This window comes from Glycine soja, chromosome 11 (assembly GCF_004193775.1).
Source record: "Glycine soja cultivar W05 chromosome 11, ASM419377v2, whole genome shotgun sequence".
NCBI classification, from domain to species: domain Eukaryota; kingdom Viridiplantae; phylum Streptophyta; class Magnoliopsida; order Fabales; family Fabaceae; genus Glycine; species Glycine soja.
The window spans coordinates 7649396-7670945 of NC_041012.1; the positions used below are offsets into that span (position 1 = coordinate 7649396).

Below are 21550 nucleotides of genomic sequence, written 5' to 3' on the forward strand. Positions count from 1 at the left end.
AGCCTATTACAATGAAAAACTCTTGCGGCGCATCTTCAGCAATGATTTGGTCATTTGATTGTAAGGCTATTGCAACCATGTAAAGTTCAGCGAATCGGGTAGAAAATTTCCTGTAGTCATCTGCTTAGGTATTTCTAAGACAACAACATTTTTTGGCCATGTTTGCTGCCAAATATATATATAAACAATTTTTGGGGTTACAATCGAGTCCCCGCTTAAAGAATAGTAATGTAATATATAACATTTTTCACCTCAGAAAAATCTATTGCAAAAGGGATCAAAATTGGTCTGATAACTAAGTAACTACAAATACTTACTGATCATGTGTAGTTGTAATCCTTTCTTCGACCCGTTATTGGGTTGGGCTGAAAATGGTCTTTAAATCTGGTTTCAAACTACAACTTGAGGTTTGCTGAATGGATGATTTTGATGCTGTAAACATGACACCATGCTAGTTGGCATGGCACTGCGCTTAAACCACGTGATTCGAATAAGCTGTCAGTGCAATTCGGCTACCAGATTTCTGCCTCTGAGCTAGTCCCTTTGCTGATCTTGCTGAAAATGAAAAGCTACCATTACTGTTATTACAATCCTGCTTCAAGAGCAACTCTGGAATACGCTGAAGGTTAGCTTCAGATTTATAACTCCTCCGGATAAGTGTACCACTCCTATCAGAATCACTTCTTCTGGCTTTTACAACTTCCATAATGTCATCCAAAGTTTCGTTCGCCAAACTATGAGATTTTTTGTGATGACTATGATGTTGAGGGGACATTGGTGATTTCTTGTAGAATGAACCATTTTCTGAACATTTTGAAGCCCTTTTTTCGTACTCCACCATGCTAAAGATTTCAGATACAGATTTCTTCATTGTCGGTTTAGTTCCGTAGTGACTTCGTAAACAGCTCATGACCGGGGAGAGCTTCTGCTCGGAGGACTTCCTTCTCAGGGACTTTGCATTATCAGCAGCTGGACTGTTGTCTGTGTTATCATCATATCTGAAGGGACAACGTTCAATAAAATGAATTCAGTATATTGAATTTAGTAGAGACAAAGCACAATGAAGCTAATACACAAATTTTTGCGCCTGCTTTATTTATGTTCATAATAAAGGAAATGGTACTGAAGTTTCATAGTACGTGGTTATAACCTACCTGTAAGCATTTTACATACATCAACCTTTCTTGTTAAAGAAGATAAAAGTGTTACAGCATGAATCATGATCTAACATGTGAATCAGGATATATATATATATATATATATATATAACTTTTTCAATAATGTGTCTCCTTGGCATACAAGATATAACTTCCAAATCAATCAATGCTAATTAAAAATGTTAAGATTAAATATAAGGTGAGTTAAATGGTTAAGGAAGAATAAAAGAGGCGAAAGGTCGTGGCTAGATTTGATCTTCTCTGCTAACAAAATTAATATTTGCTGATAAAAATTTAAATGGTGAATTGAATAAACATACATACCCTGTAATAATGGGCGGAGGGTGCTTTCCATTTAGTGGAATGCCAATAGACTTAAGAGCAAACATCTGGCTGTCAGTAACTAGTCCATTCATCTTTTTTATGTCCGCAACCTACAATTTTCGAAAGAGAAAGAAATATACCAAGTGGTAAAATTATTGGATGCAGAATTTGTTCATATGTCACAAAGTGAAAAGAAAGAGAAAAAAAAAGTACCTCAACACCATACTTGATTGCTATGCCAGCTAGCGTGTCCAATTTGGAAATTGGATGCTGAATGTAGCCTAGCGTTGGAGGGGATGATGCAGAAGATGACATCATCATTTGGCTATGATTATAATCATACATAGAGCGTGTTTGGATCTGCATTGTGTTTCCGTATAAATTCACGTCCAATGTTAATTTTTAAGCTCTTTCCACTGACATTTCCATCAAATAATATCTCCTAAAACTGGAATCAACAATGCTTCAAAAAGGAATCAAATCATGTTGATGGAGAAAGGAGAAATGATGCATGCAGTTAATCTGATCTATATTTTCTGTGTTCTTTTAGTGAGAAAAAAAGAAACCAAGATTTCTTTCAAAATTAGTCAAAAGCCTTAACTAAGCTTATTTTTTTTTATAAATTTACAACATAACTATAAATAAATTATTAATTATTAGAACTGTAAGTCAGATTGCAATCAAAACATTTAAAAATAGACATTTTTCCAAATGCATTTTTGGCATTACTATATGAAAAAGAGGTTTTGGTGGATTATGTAGTATGTATAGCTGCTGATATTCATCCCTACCAATAAAAAAACAACCTCCTCTATTTAAGGCCTTTCAAACTTTTTAGGTCACGTTGCTAAATCAAAGATAGAAAAAATGGTAGTCAAAATGTACCTACAGCATGCCATTCCTCTAAATTTATGGGTTTTATTTAACAAAAGCAAATGAATTGTATACCACTGAAATGCTTGGTATAAATGCACTTTCAGTTCTGCAGTGCTATGGATCTATTCTACTACACTACCATGTTTTTTTTTTTTGTGAAAAGAACTACACAACCATGTGAGTTATAGTATTCACGAGGATTGTAGTTTAATAGCACCGCAATTAATTAACTACTCATTTGATTTTAAAATTTGGAAAGAATTGAGAATTTCTGTGTTTTAATTTATTTTGAAAGGAAAAAGAACGCAATTAAACGAACCTTCTAAATCCCTTCTTATTACATGATTAACTTCTAGTTTCCCTATCCCGATCCCTTGAGTGATAAACCCTTGTTTCTACTTTCTAGTCGTCATGAATCCTGTGGTAAACCAAAAATAGGAATAAGTTCAAGAAATCTCCAAAGATACATACAACTCGATTATCCAATTACGGTTTAGATTAATTATCCATTTCCTAACTAGGTTGATTAAAAAAACATTAAGCACATATTCAACAGCTTAATTAATATAAAAAGATTCAGAAAAGGGGATAAAAAAATTTAAGAAAAGGAAAAAAAAAATGTACATGAGAACAGGCAATTGGTGGTGTTTGTTTAATTTTTTTAATCTATGGTGGATAAATTACGATGTTAAATTGATACAACACACACCATCACAATAGCTACTTATTCCTTTATTATTATTATTATTATTATTTGATTAGCCTTGTTGCTAGAGGACTTTACATATGCCTTAATTATTGTCTCCGTGCTAATTCGTCTAATATGAAAAGTTTACCATTGGAATTAGGATAAGCATAAAATTCTTTTTCATAAGCAGTATTGAACAAATTAGATATTGACCCAATCGTCACGCAGGTTAAAAAATATTTGTTATAATTTAAAAAAAATAGAATTAAATAAATAAGATATTTATATATATTTTGATTTAAAAGTAAAGTAGAAAATGGGTAATCAAAATGAACAACATTTGATTGCTCTAGATCTATGTATTTTAACAAAAACAAATGACTTGCATACCCCAACACTGGAATGCTTGATATGAAAAATTTCCAGTGGCACCTAACAGTTCTGCAGTGTTATGGATACTACAAAACTTGAATACTACACTACGTGAAAACACTGACTAATCAAGTTCTTGATCTTAGTCTTCACTATCCTCTGGATGCTCTCCATCTTGATCTTCTTCATCTTCTTCACCCTGCATCTCATCATCACTTTTTCCTTTGCCACCAGCTTTTCCTAATAGGGAAGAGTAAGATAAGTAGCTAGTAGAGAGAGGAAAGAGTTGTGAGAGAAGTATGTGCAAAGAACAAAAGTTCATTGACAAAAGATGTAGGCAATTGGAGAATTTAAAATCAGAGGAAAATGACCAAGGGGACTAAGCAATGATCAAGGGAGAAGAAGAAAAGAAAGAAAATAAATGAACTTATGACTTATGAGAGTTGTTGAGGAAGCAAAGACTTCTACAGGATATATGCAATAGAAATCAGAAGGATCACCAATCTTTACTCTACCAGAAAGCTAGCAAGAGCAACAACTTTAATGACAATGTTCCTTATCAGCATCAAGGAAATATGTGTAGTTTTCTGGATTTGGTACTTGTGATTCATGATATGAAATATATAATGCATACCTCAAAATAATCATGTGTAACAAGAAAAAAAAAATTCTTGGAGGAAGTTTATATTATATTGTAGTATTGTACATGAAAGTAGTTGATTGCCATTGGTCCATCTCTAATTGTTTATTCAAGAATAGCTCAAATGAACATCTATTCACAAAAAAAAATAAATCTAATTGTGGCTTTCATAGATTTTTCAACAAAAATAAGTAAATTTAATCGAGGCCAATGTGTAGGATAATGTACCATATTCACTGAAGAGAACTTCACCCGAACACAGTCCCTTCTCAATTCTAACTAGTTGAAGAGTCATTCTGGGTCCAACCTCATGCAGTTTGACAGCACTTTTTGTAGAAGCACGATTAACTCTACCAATGTCACTGGACAAAGTAACTGTTGCTGCTTCTTCATCAGCTTCACTTTCTGATCCATAGCCAGCCCTTACAAATCACACATGAAACAATAAGGAGAAGGGAGGAAAACAGTGTGATCAATTATTTTGTATAGATAACACAATTTTAGTTCATTTTTGAACTACTTTGTTCTTTATCTGATAGCTGCTTCTCACATATAAGTAAAATACAAGAGTTCAGGAAATATGTCACTATCGGAAAAAAACTTCAAAAACCATTTTGGCAAATTTATATAGACAACAGTTTCAAAGGTTAATCTTGGGTTCTATACTGAGTGGTTGAGAAAAGAAAAGAAAAGAATATTAAAAAAATTCTTGTCATTGCTTATTATTTATGCCTCCCAACATAAATATTTAGCAACTGGCAAAGAGAAAGTTATTCAGATCCTAAACTCATAAGCAAATGTACCTTCCTTTCCAGGGAAACCTAATATTTGAACCTTCCAATTAAAATATAATATTTGTACACTCACAGGAACAAAGAGTTACATCGAAAAACAAAACGAAGAACTAAGAGCAAGTTGAATAGGTTTCTGTTTGTTATATATCTAAATACTCTAAAATATCATATCTGCCTATTTAAATAAGGATAATATGGGTGCCATGCAAAGGTCAAATGGATCATACCAGCTCTCTCAGTTCGTCATTCAAAAAGGAAAAGAAAAATGAAAACTTGAATGAATAAGCAAGTATCTTACTTTGTGACAAAATTACTAACATCTAGAAGATTCCTTAGATCAGGAACCTGATGGCTCTGCACAAGTTTTCTTATTCTGCGTGAAACACCTACAGGTTGTAGTCTTATGGAATAATGGCGAAAATCAATGAGCTTAGTGTCTTTGTTGTAATTAAGCAACACAATTCTTTGGCATGTGGAGAGCTTAACCTGAAATAACAAGTTGTGACATTAGGAGATGAAGGACTTGGATGTCAAGTAAGTCATTGATGTGTATGTGTGCCTATAAACTCACAGTTTTGACATCAATTGTTGGAAAAATATTCTGAAACATGTTAGTTGTAAGCTGCAGTGGTGGATCTCCACTCACAAATCCAGAAAGCACAATCTGGCAAGAAAACATGGAGACATAAATGTTGGATAAATAACAAAAGTATACAACTACTAACATTTACTAAGTAAGCAATTACATATTTTAGTACCAAACCTCCAACTGGTTGCAAAAGTTGTATATTCCCCTATTTAAATACTACCAGTCTACCATTAGCAGTTAAGTCATACAAGAAATTGATAATAACATGAGAACGGACATCACAAAGTCATAAAACAAATTCATGTTCAGTGCAATATCCATTAGCAGCAAACAAACTAAGAGGTCTTGACCATCTCATCAGTCCTTAACTTGATAAGGATTAAAGGTAAAAACAAAATAAACAATCCTTTTCTCACATTCTGTTCGCATACTCTAATCTAGTGATAATAACAGGGTGAATGGCATTTGAAGAGCAAATAATATCATGAAAAGTTATCAGTTGTGCGGTTCCATTTAATTTGTCTAAAGTTTAAGATGCTGCAATGCTTCAGTTGCATTATGCGAGTACAAGGAAATACTTTACCAGAGCAGAACTTTTAAACAGATCCTTAGGGCATCGAGGATGCAATTGAGATCGAGCAATGTCAGCGGCCAATGAGTATTCATGTATCTTAAACGTAAGAGTAGGCCCTTGAGGGGTTGTTGCAACCCTCAAGTAAGGTGAAGTAGCGGTTTTTGACAATATGAAGAAATGTGTGACACCCATAGGTCCAGCAACATTCAGAAAGTCTCGCAGATTATTCCGTTTCTTTTCCTGCAAAAAAGAAGACATAATAGTATATAATCGATGTCAAGACACATAACCTTACTCCAGATGGATCTAAGGGCATTTTCTGGTACAAGGCCACAAATATTCTCTATATGAGACAATCCTGATCATGCTAAGCAGGTAAAAATACTATGAGCTACAAACTCAAAGTTCAAACTCAAGACTACTGATTAAGCTGGAATAACCCTATGTTAGCTCTACTGATTGATCAAGGCGCATCTGGCCACATGGACTTTTTTCTTTTCTTTTCTTTTCAACAAATTATTTTTTTATAGTTGCAGGCACATAACTTAGAAACAAATTAGCACTAAAACAATTTATATGATTCACTTTAAAAGTTCATTCAAAGATGAATAACAAAAGTAAAGAAGAAGGGAATATTTATACTAACCCTGAGGCTGAGAGCAGTGTACGGAAGCATCAACTTTCTGAGGTCCATCTGAAGCTGTTTGAGAGGAGCCGGCAACTTGCCTCGTGAAAAGACGAAACTTTTGGGGATTTTCTTTCCCGTAATAGGATCGACGCTGGGTTGCTCTTGCGGTTGCTTCGGTTTTTTTATGATAACGGGTCTTCTGAACCCTTGTTTCTTCTTCCTCTGTTTTCATTCACAGAGCGATAATTGAAATCAGACAACGCAGAGGAGAGAGAGAGAGAGAGGTGAGCTTACCATTGTTTGGGTTTGGGGGCGTGGAGGGTGTTTTCGCAGCCGCCGAAAGGGTTTTAGGTGCCGCTGAAAGAGCACTGGGCAAGGGCTTAGAGATAGAGGCTAGAGCTGAAAGAAGGAAAAATAGGATTGCATACTTATTTATGTCAATATATTATATAAAAGGTTATAAATTTGGTCCCTGATTATTTCGGATTTAGTAACCGTTACAAAGGTTGATCGCTATCACGTCAATGAAAACAACAGAGTTGACATCCAAAACATAACACGTGTCAATAAGAACATGACATATGGTAAAATTAGATGTCGTTAATTAATTTTTAAAAAAATAAATAAAATAAAATTCAATCAAAACATGAAAATAGAAAATGAAAAATTATTTAAAATACTTGTTTGAAGATATTATATTATATTTTTAGAATATTTAGAGGTTAGGACATTCCAAGAAATATTATGTCTAACACATAATAATATATTCTCATCTAATATTTTTTTAAAAAAAATAGTATAAAAGACAAATTTACTTTAAAAAAGATTGATATTATTTATTTGCTTAAACCTATAATAATTAATTTAAATAATTGATACATTAAAAGAGTAATCAAGGTAATTAATATATTTAATTTGGTAATTAATATCACAATTTAATAATTCAATTGTTCCTTTTTTAAAAATGTTAAATATACATTATAAATAATTTAAGGATAAAATAAATTAATTTTTATTTTATTTAGTTAATAAATTTAATTATATATAAGTTAAGTTACTCTAATATAATTTTAATGTAAATATAAAAATTTAATATTATTTATTTTTAAAATAAATACATATTTTAAAAACATTTGTTTAGTATAACAGTATGTTTCAAATTTAATTTATTTTTGTTTTAATTTTTTAATGAATAGTTATGAATATACTTACAAGCATACATACACATTCATAAACACTGTGATAAACTCTCGTGTGATAACTCTTATATTGAATAAGCGCTTTTGCAGTACAACACATGCAGCATAAAATTGAATTTTAATATAATAGTAACGTGGCAATTACAATTTTACATTGACATAATATAGCTCTCTTTACAATAGTGAAGTTTGTTTATATACTTCCTCACATTTTTTTAGCACAACAGCAAGGAGTCGATTTGATCCCATAGCTCTCTCCATAGTAATGAATGTTAAGCATGGATATGTAATCTGCTACAAAATTGCATTTGAGGCAACAGACCTACAAAATTACATATTTCAATCAGAAAATCAAACCATTCAGATCACCTTAAACCAATGATCTTAATTATATAAGAATCATGATCCTATGCTTGAGGTGCTTGGCAAACCTTGCATGCATGTTAACCCCAAAATTGATGTAGCCAAGGAGGATCAACAGAAAATCATATAATATAACTAACCTTCAGATAACAAGTTCCTGACTGTTGAAGCTACTATTTCTGTTTTACTTCATAATTTGTCTTGTTTAATCAATAGCCATTATTTTTCTTCCCTCATTTTTCTTTTCTTCTACAACTTCTATCTTATTCTCTTTTATTTTTATCTCCAGCTCATAAAGTAAACCAGAAAGACGGGGAAGTGCTCTGCTGGCATTTTCAGCTTCTCACACTCAATCCCGTGACAATTACAAAACTGTACAGACCATTAAACGATGCAGGTATAACTACAAGTGATATTCAAATATATAATGGTTATTTCATCCAGAATCAGGAGGAGAACACTATTTACCATGTTGCATTACAACTCTATCCAAGGTAGCGAAGCAAGACTCCATCATTCCCCAATACAAATCCCTTCTTCTCATCAATGAACCTGCATCAAGTAGACCATTTACAATTAGAAATTTTATAACCTTCAAAATAGCATTAATCAATTCTCATAACTCCTAGAAAATTTGTCATCTTGTTCTTTTTTTAAACAGCATAATACCTAACAGTTTATTTCAAGTCAACTAAATCCATGATAAAATTGAAAAAAAGGTATCATAAAGACAGATGGAAAATGTAAATATAAATACAAGACATATTAGCAACATGAGGAGCCTGGCCGGGAGCTCTTCCAAGTAATTTGTGCTTTTAAAGTATAGACAATAAATAACTATAATTATAAAAGTGAGGCTTAGTAATAGATAGACTGACTTCACTGAGTATAAATTTGCAGCAATGTTGTCAGCAGCTTTGTCACGGATCCATGACTTGCCACCATTAGTAGTTCTCAAAAGAATACCACTTCCTCCTGCTGCCCATGCCTCATCCTGTATGCATAATTTAGCAAACTATATATATAAAATAATGGCTTCCGCATTGTTCTCTGTTTTCAAAATTAATAAATATTGCAAAAACTGAAGAGGCAATCTTCCAATGTTCTTTTTTTTTCTTTTTTCTTTTGGAACCTGTGACTAGACTGTTACATTCAAGAATTGGTTACTTAATAAAGCAACTCTTTGAATGGAGGAACACTTTACCGTTGAACGATATCCAACATCAAGAATGCCAAAACCCCGGCTTTGAACAGGAACCTCCTCAAATTCTTCAGTTAACTGAAACAACAATAAATAATGTTCTTATCTGAAAAGAAATGAAGCAGAAATCTACAGCAGGCAAAAAGTGCAACAAAGCCAATTATTTTTTATCAAGATATTTTAATTCTCTACTTTCGAAATTTATCATGTTCAGTATAGTAACGACAGAAACAAAAATGGTTCAAGCACTTGTGCACTTTCTTAGAAAGGATTTTCGTTCTTATAATCCTCTTCAACTTCTCCCTACTTCAACCAGATGCAACTCAAACATTTTGGGCTAGTTGAATTGGGAACACAGATTAATATGATAAAATTAGCATATGCTTGGTTGAACTTATTTTCCGAAATTAATCCATTTTCGATCATGCACTCAGTGTGATGTGACAACACAAGGAAAGTGAATGCAAGAAAGATGTTTGATCAAAGACAGAACTTTCCTCATTAATAAATGAGACAAGGGATAGTAAGTAAAGCAGTCTGTGAATGTACAACTGACATAAAGATGGAAATGTCCCAGTGAAGAAGGGCGACAAAATTCAAAGCTAATTTAAGACTTAAAGAAAATAGTTAAAAGATTATCCAGAATGACGTTGGTAAGGAGTGAAATGGGAGACTGTTAGTCTCACATTCATACACTAGAATGACATTCTCATAATAACTTACCCCTGTGCCCTTGCTGAGATAAAGACCACCTCCACGAACAAGAAGCCACAGACCACCATCAGCTCTCCATCCCATGTTCTGGATTCTTCTGGCAACTGCTCTATTATGTGGCTGCCAGAATGGCTGAAAATAAAATAAAACAATTATTACCAAACACTATGCAAGAAGGCATATCAAAAGTAAATGCCATCACAGAGTAAATCCCTCACCTGACCAGGCTCCCAGGTTAAGTAGAAGTTGCCCCGACTTGAGACTGCAACATACCTTCCATCTGGAGAGCGATTGACAGTATTGAAAGTTCCAGTGTAGTAGCTTGCACCACTAATACCACTAGAAACTGTTCTGAAGAAGCAACAAAGATAGATAAATGCCTTGACCTTGCCGTATAAAACTGAAAATATTTAGCAATTTACATAATACTATGAAAGATGCAACAATGAATGAGTTTTTGAAGCATATAATCAAAGAAGTCAACCTTCTTCGTGAATAACATCATTGACACTCGCCCTATAGCAAAATTCTTCAAGCAAAGCTTGAACGCATTTCAATATTATTATCGTTTCACTTACTTATTTGAAAAAGATAGCATCTGCATTACTACACGAGTATCCATTGATATTTCTTCCATACATACATAGATAGATGCTGCATTATTGGAAACTCACCTGTTAAGAGTAGCTGAGACAGTTTCCTGCACAGCAGCCCTCCAGTTGTAACCTCTGTTTGCAGTAACATATATGGCACCTTCGTCGGTCACCATCTCCGCACTCTTCTCACCGGTTGCCTTTATGTACACCTGCAACACATTATTGATTTCAGTACAAATTTCACAATTGTAAGAGCAAATTAAGGAATAAGCAAAAAAAAACATTAACTATGGCTATGCATAACCAACCATATCCCCTGGAAGTTCAGCACTGAGAGGTATCCTCTCCCAACTGTCTCCGGCATCGGAAGTGTACAACAGAATCGCAGGTTTTCCGACAATCCACCCTTCCTTCCCTTTGAAGCTGATGGAATTGAAGCGATAGTTGAAATCTTCGTCTTCAGCAGAAGGAATCGAACGCGGAGCCCAAGTGTTTCCTCCATCTTTCGTCTCCAGAATGGTTTGCCTCGTCCCGAGAAGAAAACCTAAAATGCCAACAACGTTCATTCATTTAACTCAAAGTCAAACAAAGAGAAACACATCTGAGAAGAGATTAGGAATTTACGATACCGTGGTTGGGATCGTCGGGGACAAAAGCGATGTCGAGAAGCACGACGCCGGGGTCGATAGGGAGGTATACTCTCTCCCACTCCGAAAGCGCGTCTTCGGCACGCGCCGCTAACTGAGGGAGCGAGACCGAGAGTGCGGCGGTTTCGGCGATGAAGCGTCGCCTGCTTTTGGAGAAGTCGTCAGAAGAAGAAGAAGAGGCTTTGACAATGAGGCTTCGGTTTCGAGAGAAGGTTCGCGTGGAAGGTAGAGAAGGCCTGAACAATGTGGTTGAGTCGGTGAAGGTGAATTGCAGAGTGGCCATTGGAAGCCGCTTTGTTTGTTTGTTTTTCTCTCTCTGCCTTATCCTAACGGCTTCGCGGGTGATTTCAAGCCGTTTCACAGTTCACTTCATATTCAGTGAGTGGATCATATGCTTCCAAGTACCAACCTTTTCTGTTTTTCTTTTTATTTTTATATTTTATATATTTCTTGCATCCACTACTTCCACAACTCCACTAATGCCATTGACCACTTTTTTTTTTATTAACTAAGTTTTCAGGCATAATTTTTTAAATTTAATTTTTATTCTTTAAACAAAAATTTAATTGGTGGAGGTTTTTTAATTTTTTTTATTATAATTTTTAGTCTTTGAACAAAATTTTGACTAATCAAAGTTCTTAATCTTTTAAAAATTTTAGTTTTTAGTTTTTGAAAGAAAGTTTAAACTTATTATTTTATTTATTCAATAATATCTCAGGACTAAAAATTAAATTTTTCAAAAGTTTAAAAGACTAGAAATCTTAATGTAAAAAGTTGAAGAGTTTGATTAACCAAATTTTTATTTAGAAACTAAAAATTTTAATGGTAAAAAAATTAAAAGATCTTAACATGTCAAACTTTTATTTAGAAACTAAAAATTAAATTTTAAAAAAAATTAAGGATTAAAAATAGTTAACATTTTTTTCTTTTATAGATGAATAGTGCTAACAACACATTCTTTGTCACATCATTTTAAGCACACTCTTTTTTATTGGCAAAAATTTATTGAAAATGACAAGAAAGAGAAACATTAAATAGAATGTAAGAGCTACAAAATATTGTGATTTTTAATAAATTTCAATTAATAAAATAGAATGTGTTCAAAATAGTATGTTAAAGAGAGCATTCCTAACATTTCTCTTCATACATACATTCCTCTCCTTACTTGTTTTTTGTTTCAACCCAACTTTAATTAGATTAGACTGCATTAGGTTGTACCACTAAAAATTGTCATCTTTTTAACTCTTCAAAAATATCTCAAACTCAAAAAACAATAAGTAATATTTTAAAATTAGTATTTTTAAAATCTTATTTTGCAACTGTTCTTTGAAATGAGGATTAAAAAAATCAATCACAATGTCTTGCATAAGCATTGACATTTACTTGTAACAATACATGTGATATACTCACAATACTCATAAAAATATTGTATTAGTGTGATAAAGATAAACTATAAACTTGTGAGAGAAAAAGTTATGTATTGATAATGTAAAAAAATTTACACAGTCGTTCCATCATAATTCATCATGTATGATAAGTTTGTCCACTTTAAATAATTATCTTTAAGTAATTCATCATATATGATAAGTTTGTCAACTTTTTTACATCAGTGCATAGACATTAAATTCTAAACTTGTAACCAATATATTTAAGTAGCTCATTCACAATGATAAAAACATATACTCATAACTTGTTTAACAACTCAAAATATTAATAAAATATAATATTAGTAGTATGCAATTAGTATGTTGTTTACTTTAGGATTTTCTATATTATTATACAATTAATATTTTGTTATATGGTTATTATATATGCAAGTTGGGTTGGGTTTTGACCTAGTTCATAACTCAAAACTCATTATCCAACCCAATTTTATTTTGACTCGCTAAAATAGAGGTAATCTAATCCAATAACTCAATCCAATCACACAAATGTGCGTTTGATTGGACAAATTCATGGTTTGGATGTGATTCACTTCAATCCTACTAATAATGAATACTAGGGAATGAATGGATACAAAGATCACTTAAGAAAAAAATAAAATAAAACAAAGTTAGAAGAGAAATGGAAAGATGAGACTCACATGGGTTACAAAAGTAGATGCAATTTTTTTTTTATAATTAGGAATCAAATTTAGGTTTCATGAATTTTATAATAATTCACACACACTACTCAATTATTAAAGTTAAATTTTTGTTGAAAAAATAAGCTAAATTTTCTAGATAAAATGAGATGTAATTGAAATACAATCGAGATTAGGATAGATTTATATTAATTTAAATAAGTTAGATATTTTAAAAGGGTTTAATTCAGTTGGTTGAACAAAATATGTAAGTTATTGTAAAAATTTTGGTATTGTTTTTTATTTCTACTAATAAAAAATATTACGTTGGATAGACTTAGTTTTGAATCTCCATATAAAATAAATTTTATCGAGTTAAGGTTGACTCAATCCGTTCAAATCTTTTGTAAGATAAATTATGTCGAGTTTAAGACAAATTTTGTAGATAATAATATTTTTAAGAATGATGTTATTTATATATTGAATAAAAATAATAGTGTTACATAAAAGGATTTTTTGCACAAATGTAATGGAATTTGATTGATGAATCGGGTGAAATTTAAGTAGTTCTATGCAAAATTGGAAACTATATGTATTTTCTTGGGGGGGGAATTCCCTTACCTTACTATCCTTTTGCAATAAATAAATCCAATTGAGTGACCATTCCCAGAGAATGTGGTAACTTGGCAAACTTGAGATACGACTAGCACTCAATTACTTTTAATGCTGAATGTTAAAGTCAAGTTATCTTTGAAAGTCTTGTTGTTCATTAGGAATTAGTTTCATTATTTTTTGCTCGGAGGACACCTTTGATCCAATCCCAAATATATAACAAAAATTCTTCTTAAAAATATAATGTAAGTGAAAAACTTGTAGATAGAAAAATTAACTTGTGACAAAAAAATCAAGGTCAGTTCAAGGTGAGTGAGACTTAAAACAAAATTTAAGAGAAACATTTATGTGATAACTATATAGTATACTTTATTTTTTGCCTACATATGAGACTTTCCAGCAATCAATTATGCTGGTCACAAGCTGTTTAGATAAACTATTGTCAATATATAGGTACTATAAAATAAGAAGATAAAATAAATTAATTTTTTTTATAGAATAAAACTAATTATGCCCACATATAAATTGAAACAAGTTTTTGGATAAGTTAAATAAGAGAACTTTTAAAAGTTAGGCTTTTGATAGTGTTTTTTTATTTTAATGATAAAATTGTATTTATTTTTATTTCATTTCTTATTTCCAAAAAGATATATAAAAATACCAATGTATTTTCACTATTTCTTATAAATTTATTTAAAACTAAAAACAAAATAAGAAAACAAAAACAAAAACAAATTGAAACCATATCAAAGGACTTCTTATTTCCTTTTTTTCTTTTGAAAAACAAATATTGAATGCGTACGTCAATCAATGGAGACTACTTCACTAGCTAGGATTAAATTTGGGATATGTCCACGGTGAAGTCTTGAAAACATGGCACACCCGTGGACAGTAAGTATTAGCCGTTAGAATAAAAAATTCAAGGGCCACGATAATTTACCGGTTACCCGAACAACAATTTTATTGTTTTTGCACATTAGTCCTTGTATAAAAATTGGCATTTGGGTATATTTGCAAATATTTTCCTTCAAAAATTGAAAATGTTCAAAATGTGTAAAGATCAATGCTGCAACCTCCGCTCCGTCGTCCGTGCCATCTGCCAGCAACATATAGGAATGAAAGTTATCTTAGTCTCTTCCAAATCAAATATATTTCTGTTTCAATTCCTTCTTAGAAACAAAACAATGCTTGATTTAAGATGAAAAATTAAAACTCCAAAACCTTCACCAGAATTTATCAAAAACAACTAGAACATAATCAGACAACAAAAAATAGAATCAAATTTTATCCACAGAAAAGAAACCTATAAATCGAAATCCCTGCTCTCTCTAGCTATTTTGTAAACTAATGGGCTTCGAAAATGGAAAAGAAGATAAGCAGAAAGAAGACGAAATGGCCGCCACCACCACCCTCCACCGTTTTTATCCTATCCACAATCTTCGTCTGCGTCCTCCCTCGAGTCCGGATCTGATCCTCTTTTCTTGTTTTTTCTCCGTCCAAGTTTGTACGCGCGGCAATCCTTCCCCTTCTCTGTTCGTCACCTCTGTTTTGCAGATCGGAGTTTTGCGGATCTGAGTTTTGAAGACCTATTTTAGCATACTGTTTCAGCACACCTATTGTAGCAAATAACGAAACAAAAAACCTATTTTAACAAATAAATTTTTTATTATATAACCGGCTGTTACCTGCTGTAACCGGTAATTTCTGATAAGCCACTGTGAACCACTCTTTAAAGACTTCACCGTAGACAAATCCTTAAATTTGAAATTGAAGCTCCCCATCCTAGCTACTAGGTTGAAGGACGTACGTACAAGAGAATAAATCCAAAATGACTTATGTAATTAAATATTTATTTTGCAATTTATAAAGATGAAACTTTAATTTTAATTAAAAAAACAACGTAAAAACAAATAAAAAATATCTTAGCAAAATGAAACTTTAATTCTAATGCAGTAAAACACTTAAAAATCCGAAGTTTTATTTAATTATGAAACCAGCTCCCGTGCATATCAATTTAACTGTATTAATTAATCTAAACATAGGAAAGAAAGAAAACATAAATCCAAGAACCTACGAATTCTCCCCATAATCAATGAACAAAGCCCCACGCTACCTTCCCCTAATTTTACCAAGTAAAGCAAGGATTAGTAAAATGGAGGCCTGGCCAGTTAGCATAAAATTCAATTCACAGTGAGTTTCCAAAAAAAAAAAAAAAGAAAGATTCGAGACATTCTTAAAGTTGGTTGCAAAGCAAGTGTCATGTGTTCCTTCATTCGCATACATGTCTTCACAATACTTTCATCAAGACACCCAAAATCTGTAAAGTGATCCATATATGATCCTATTTCTGCTCAGTCATATCATATGGTTAAGGGAATAACAAATATTGGGATTACACTGTAACTGATCATGAGTTAATTAAGAATTAATGTCCATCTGACTCCCAATTTTTGTCACTAGCTAAAAATTATGATTGAGATCATTAGTGTAGCTATATCTTTCCAAAGAATGTCTGTATTAGCTTGAAATTAAAAATTGATGTTATAAAATAGAGTATAAAAATAATTACTCACTATATATATCTTTTAGTCACGTAAGCAAAGAATAAGTGCAGGAAACTTTTCTTGTGGAACTAATCGAGAATCAGTGCACACACATAAACCCTTTAATTTGCACTAATGCAAAATGAAACAAAGTACACACATTCAACACTCTAGCCATAGCTGTGCATTGTTGGAATGGAGAAAGAGGAAGAGAGGGAAGAAATGTCTATGTTTGATGAGACAACAATAAGAGCACAGAGAGCTGCAAGGAGTGGAAACTGGAGATTGTTCAAGAGAATATTGGAGGAAGACACCAAGCGTTTGCTGGAGCCTTTTGACTTGTTTGGAAACACTGCCATTCACATTGCAACTCGCTCCAACAATCCATGGCTCCTCCATGAGTTGTTGGAAGTGCTACCTGCAAAGGACAGGTGGCATGCCCTGAGGATGGGGAATTGCGTGAACAACACCCTTCTCCATGAGACCATCTTTTGTACTAGGGTGGAGATGGCTGGCGTTGTGTTCAAGTTTGAGAAGGAGGCGCCGCCGGAGGACGCACCGGAAGAAAAGAAAGGGTTGCCACTTGTGGAGATCATAAATGACTCAGGTGAAACCCCTCTCTTCAGGGCTGCCAAACTAGGCATGCTTAAGATGCTCAAGTATATGGCCAAACATGCTCAGGGTGACATTCCAAGGCTTTTTGTTAGATTTGACAAACATTCCATTCTTCACGCTAGTATTCTTGGACAATTTTTTGGTACGTGCGTGTCTCACTCCTCTTTTATATATATCCCAATTGAGTATAAACTATGATAAGAATAAAGGTTTAATTTTTATTTTTCTTTCACGTCACTGTCTTTTAGTTTTTATACCTTTCATTCCTTATAAAATGTTTTGTCACTTAGCAGTGAATAGAGTGTCATATACCATCTCTATTTCTATTTATAAGAAATAAGTTTAGTATATTTTATACTATAACTTCTTTCTTATAAATAAGATCAAGACCGAGGCAGTATTATATATACAACATATATTGTGTGTATATATATATAAGAAGAGATATCTTGTGCTTTATATTTCTTGTATCAAGAATTAATAAGTCTTTTGTAGAACAGATGTTGCTATTTGGTTGCTGAATATGGATGAAAAACTAGCCCAACACAGGGATATGAATGGAATGACGTGTCTTCAACTTCTATCTAATATGCCGCTTGTATTTCGGAGCCAAGCTACTTCCATGGGAGCCGTGAAGAATCTTATATATTACTGTACATCTCTGTCTTAACCATTTTCTACATTCATATATATTATTATGTTAATTGTAACAGCTTTTATCAAAAGCCAGCACCCCCCTCTGAGTAATTGGCATATATATACAACATGCTTTGGTGCTCAAAGATTGAAATTTTGGCTGACACAGTGCTACCTGAGGAAGGATATGAAATTGATGATGATGAGGAGGAGGAGGAGAATGGCAGTGCTGATTTCGGACAGAGGAGCGATTTAGAAAGTGGTCAACAAGACAAGGCCAAGTTGCCCAGTTCAGGTATTCCTGCTCTGGAAATGAGTACAATAATACACACTCACACCATGCACACATGAAATTCCTAATGGCAAGTACAAATCACAAAAATTATGTGACTACTCACGTGACAAAAATTCACAAATTTTGCAGTTCTTTCAAGGATCAACTATGCTATTTGGAGAACTCTGGCTAAAGGTTACAACTTAGAGCTAGCTTTAATTATTAACAGATGCTTTATTTTATTTTGTTGTCCTGCTATCTGATTTAACATGGGTAAGACACTATGTCACTATCTCATTCTCAAAAAATCATTGGTTTCTGTTTTATCAATTTTATGCGTGATCATGTGCAGAGTTCAATGGAATTGGACGAATATGGCAACGCAAGAAGCAGCATAAGTTAGCAGAACATCTGGCTGAGCTTTTAGTGCAGAGGGACTTTTCATGGCAGATTTCTTTTCATGAAAACTTTCAACCCTTAATTGTATTGCCAGTTCTTTCATCCAAATCAGACAGGATAAAACACATTCACCACATGAAGGAGATGCACAAGACTATATCACATTCTAGAAGTTACAAACTTATAACCACCGCAACAAGTATTCCCCATTCTAAAAACTACACGCCACTTCTCATGGCAGCTGGCTCAGGAATCGTCGAAATCGTTGAGAAAATCATTGACAAGTTTCCCGAGGCCATTTGTCACGTTAGCCAGGATGAGCACAACGTTCTGCACATGGCTGTGAAGCACCGTCAGCTCAAAATCTTTAACATGTTGAAGAAACATTCAGCATTTAAATCATTGCTATTTCGGATAACTGCGGAAGGTCGTACTCTCTTGCACCAAATTTCGAGAATGGAGTTTTATGTAGAGCAACACCTACCTGGTGTGGCATTCCAACTACAAGATGAATTGCGTTGGTATGAAGTAAGCACCTACGTACCCCACCTAGTCACCCTTCATAAAGAGAAATTATATGCATGCTTTGAAACTGTGTCCATAAACTCAACCAATTTTTACATAATACATAATCAACCAATGATGATGTACTATTAGAAAAGAGAAATTATTGTATGGTTAAAGATTATCACAGTTTCATGTAATAATTTCTGAGTAACACGAGAAGTTATTACATGGTGAGGAACCATAGTCCTTACCAATCTTTGAGTAACTCATAATTAATTAAGTGCATTATTAACTCTTTTTCATAAATTAAAAGTATCAGATTATATATAGTATAAAGATTGGTAGAAATCAAAATATGTAACCGTGCAATAATTTCTTATTAGATAATATGTTGCTAGCACTCATCTGAATTATATATAACCATCACTAACTACAACAGCATTTATCTTTTTATGCATGGAATGCAAAACTGAAGGAAAGAACTCAATGATTTAATTTGTCGTGTATGAGTATGCAGCGAGTGAGAAACATTGTTCCCCCTCACTACCTGATGCACTGTGACAAAGACGGGCTAACAGCTGAGGATGTTTTGGAAATGGAACATCGTGAAATGCACAAAGAAGCAAAAGGGTGGATAAAGGAAACGGCTCAGTCATGCTCCACAGTGGCTGTCCTTGTTGCCACCGTCGTGTTTGCTGCGGCCTACACCATCCCAGGTGGCACTGATCAGAATAATGGCACACCCGTGTTTCTCGGTTCTCGAATTTTTCTCTTCTTCACTGCCACTGATGTTGTGGCACTTGTGAGCTCACTGGCTTCGGTAGTAATGTTCCTTTCGATCCTAACATCTCCGTTTGAGTTGTGGGATTTCCGTAGCTCTCTGCCGCGAAAACTGAGCTTAGGATTTGCCTCTCTATTCTTCTCATTGGTATGCACGATGCTGACATTCAGTGCAACAGTTTTGCTCACCGTTCGGTTGGAGAATCAACTGCAGCAATGGGCTTCCGTTTTGTTTTTCTGTGCTGTGTTCTTTCCTGTGGCAATATTTTGGAGGTTGCAATTCCCACTTTACAAGATGGTTCAAAGACTTGCTAAGCGGCTATTCAAGACGCTTAAACAAGCCGTGCCAACTACGTTGATAAACTATTTCAGGAAAAGGACTCGGAGAAGAAAGTATCACATTATCATTGACTAGCCAGCTTCTTTAGTCTTAATTTAAATTAAATATTAAATGTCATCGGTCTCTCTCACTCTCTCTCTCTATATAGCCATTTCTCAAATACCTGGGTTTCAATAAACCAAGTGTGGAAGAGGAACAGGAAGAGGGATATCAATATTCTTTAATTATTAAAAGATAAAATCAATATCTTAGTCGTTAAAAAATGTTTTCCGGTGTAGTTCCACAATTTCATTTCCATTCCTTGATCCCATTTTATTTCATTCTTAATTAAGAAAAGAAAAATAGCAAAGTATCTATAATATATAGAACATAACATAAATATAGTTTACAATGGATCATTATAATTTTGTTTCTTAATTTTTTGTGAGATGTGTCACAGGTGCTTAAAGAGATAAACATATTAGAAGTCATATGATGCTGAAAAGGGAGATTCCAGAATGGTTTGACTGTGTTAACGAGGGAGGGTATCCTGTTTTCGAGGCTCGTGGAAAGTTCCCTGCGGTTGTTTAAGCATTTGTGTTTGGGGAACTGAATGTCAACGTTATGGAATCATCAAATCGCTTGCACTTGCTCATTGAGGGTGAACACATAAGAGATTGTGAATTCTTGGGGAAAGGGAATCATGTGTGGTTGTGTGACCTACGATATTCCCTTTTTACCTCCTAATTATCCATTATATCATTTTTGTTTCTTGGAATTCAAAATTAAATATATCTATTCCAAAAATTTATAATTTCGGATATACATTTCCAAAATGGTATATGTTATTTCAAAAATATATTTCCGATAATAATAAATCATAACTTAATGAAAGTATACACGGGCAACAATCACTTAAATGAACCCCAATACAAAATATTTTTCTTAAGGATAATAATCACTTAAATTTATATTTAATTAAAATTTTAAACTAATCTTAATTTCAAAAAAACAAAAAAAATAATCAATAAAAAAATAAATGACATGACAATTTTATTGTTAAAAAACAAACAGTATCAAAATCCTCATAATTTTTTGATCTATTTTAATATTTCTTTTTGTGACATTCTATGTTATTGACATGTTGCTTAACCAGAAACAAAATGAGAATTTTCAAAAACAAACAAAAATTTACTATTGAATGTAAAGATGGAAGAGAATAACAGGAAAAATATATGAGACGAGGTTGTAACCGTCATCACGTGAGAAAAAGATCTTAACTTTTATAATAAAAATGGAGAGGATCCCACTATTTTATTAAAAAAAATAGTTTGAAAAAAATACAAATAAGTTTTTATCCTTTTTAGAATATTTTACTTTTTAATAAAAAAAATAGTGAAACGAGATGTGCCTATGCACGATTAAGTGACTAGTATAAACT

General features: G+C 33.1%; 4 protein-coding genes across 6 annotated transcripts; 1 reads left to right on the top strand and 3 right to left on the bottom strand.

The window, feature by feature from the left end:
* Positions 1-29: 29 nt before the first annotated feature.
* On the bottom strand, positions 30-2906 carry LOC114377572 (lysM and putative peptidoglycan-binding domain-containing protein 1-like). 2 transcript variants are annotated; one of them, XM_028336143.1, is made up of 4 exons: positions 2677-2906; positions 1695-1841; positions 1482-1591; positions 30-998 (listed from the first exon to the last, which is right to left on the bottom strand). In XM_028336143.1, the coding sequence occupies exons 2-4, from the start codon at positions 1824-1826 to the stop codon at positions 473-475; spliced, it is 768 nt and encodes a 255-aa protein (XP_028191944.1). In that variant the 5' UTR covers positions 1827-1841; positions 2677-2906; the 3' UTR covers positions 30-472. The 2 variants fall into 2 exon arrangements, with proteins under 2 accessions (XP_028191944.1, XP_028191943.1); XM_028336142.1 differs by lacking the exon at positions 2677-2906 and having other exon boundaries at positions 1695-2013.
* A 404-nt stretch (positions 2907-3310) lies between these two features.
* Positions 3311-7080, bottom strand: LOC114377571 (peter Pan-like protein). The gene is made up of 7 exons (XM_028336141.1): positions 6937-7080; positions 6661-6864; positions 6024-6254; positions 5423-5515; positions 5150-5337; positions 4286-4479; positions 3311-3657 (listed from the first exon to the last, which is right to left on the bottom strand). The coding sequence occupies exons 1-7, from the start codon at positions 6937-6939 to the stop codon at positions 3560-3562; spliced, it is 1011 nt and encodes a 336-aa protein (XP_028191942.1). The 5' UTR covers positions 6940-7080; the 3' UTR covers positions 3311-3559.
* An 805-nt stretch (positions 7081-7885) lies between these two features.
* On the bottom strand, positions 7886-11724 carry LOC114377495 (photosystem II stability/assembly factor HCF136, chloroplastic-like). Of its 2 annotated transcripts, XR_003659087.1 has the most exons (10): positions 11345-11724; positions 11024-11259; positions 10794-10924; positions 10338-10470; positions 10129-10251; positions 9409-9483; positions 9083-9198; positions 8673-8756; positions 8345-8576; positions 7941-8163 (listed from the first exon to the last, which is right to left on the bottom strand). XR_003659087.1 is itself a non-coding variant. In XM_028336029.1 (9 exons), the coding sequence occupies exons 1-8, from the start codon at positions 11643-11645 to the stop codon at positions 8690-8692; spliced, it is 1182 nt and encodes a 393-aa protein (XP_028191830.1). In that variant the 5' UTR covers positions 11646-11723; the 3' UTR covers positions 7886-8163; positions 8673-8689. The 2 variants fall into 2 exon arrangements, 1 of the variants encoding a protein (XP_028191830.1); XM_028336029.1 differs by lacking the exon at positions 8345-8576 and having other exon boundaries at positions 7886-8163; positions 11345-11723.
* Positions 11725-16674: 4950 nt separating this feature from the next.
* On the top strand, positions 16675-20824 carry LOC114375863. The gene is made up of 6 exons (XM_028333730.1): positions 16675-17336; positions 17695-17847; positions 18000-18125; positions 18255-18299; positions 18457-19031; positions 19528-20824. The coding sequence occupies exons 1-6, from the start codon at positions 16775-16777 to the stop codon at positions 20203-20205; spliced, it is 2139 nt and encodes a 712-aa protein (XP_028189531.1). The 5' UTR covers positions 16675-16774; the 3' UTR covers positions 20206-20824.
* The last annotated feature ends 726 nt before the right edge of the window (positions 20825-21550 follow it).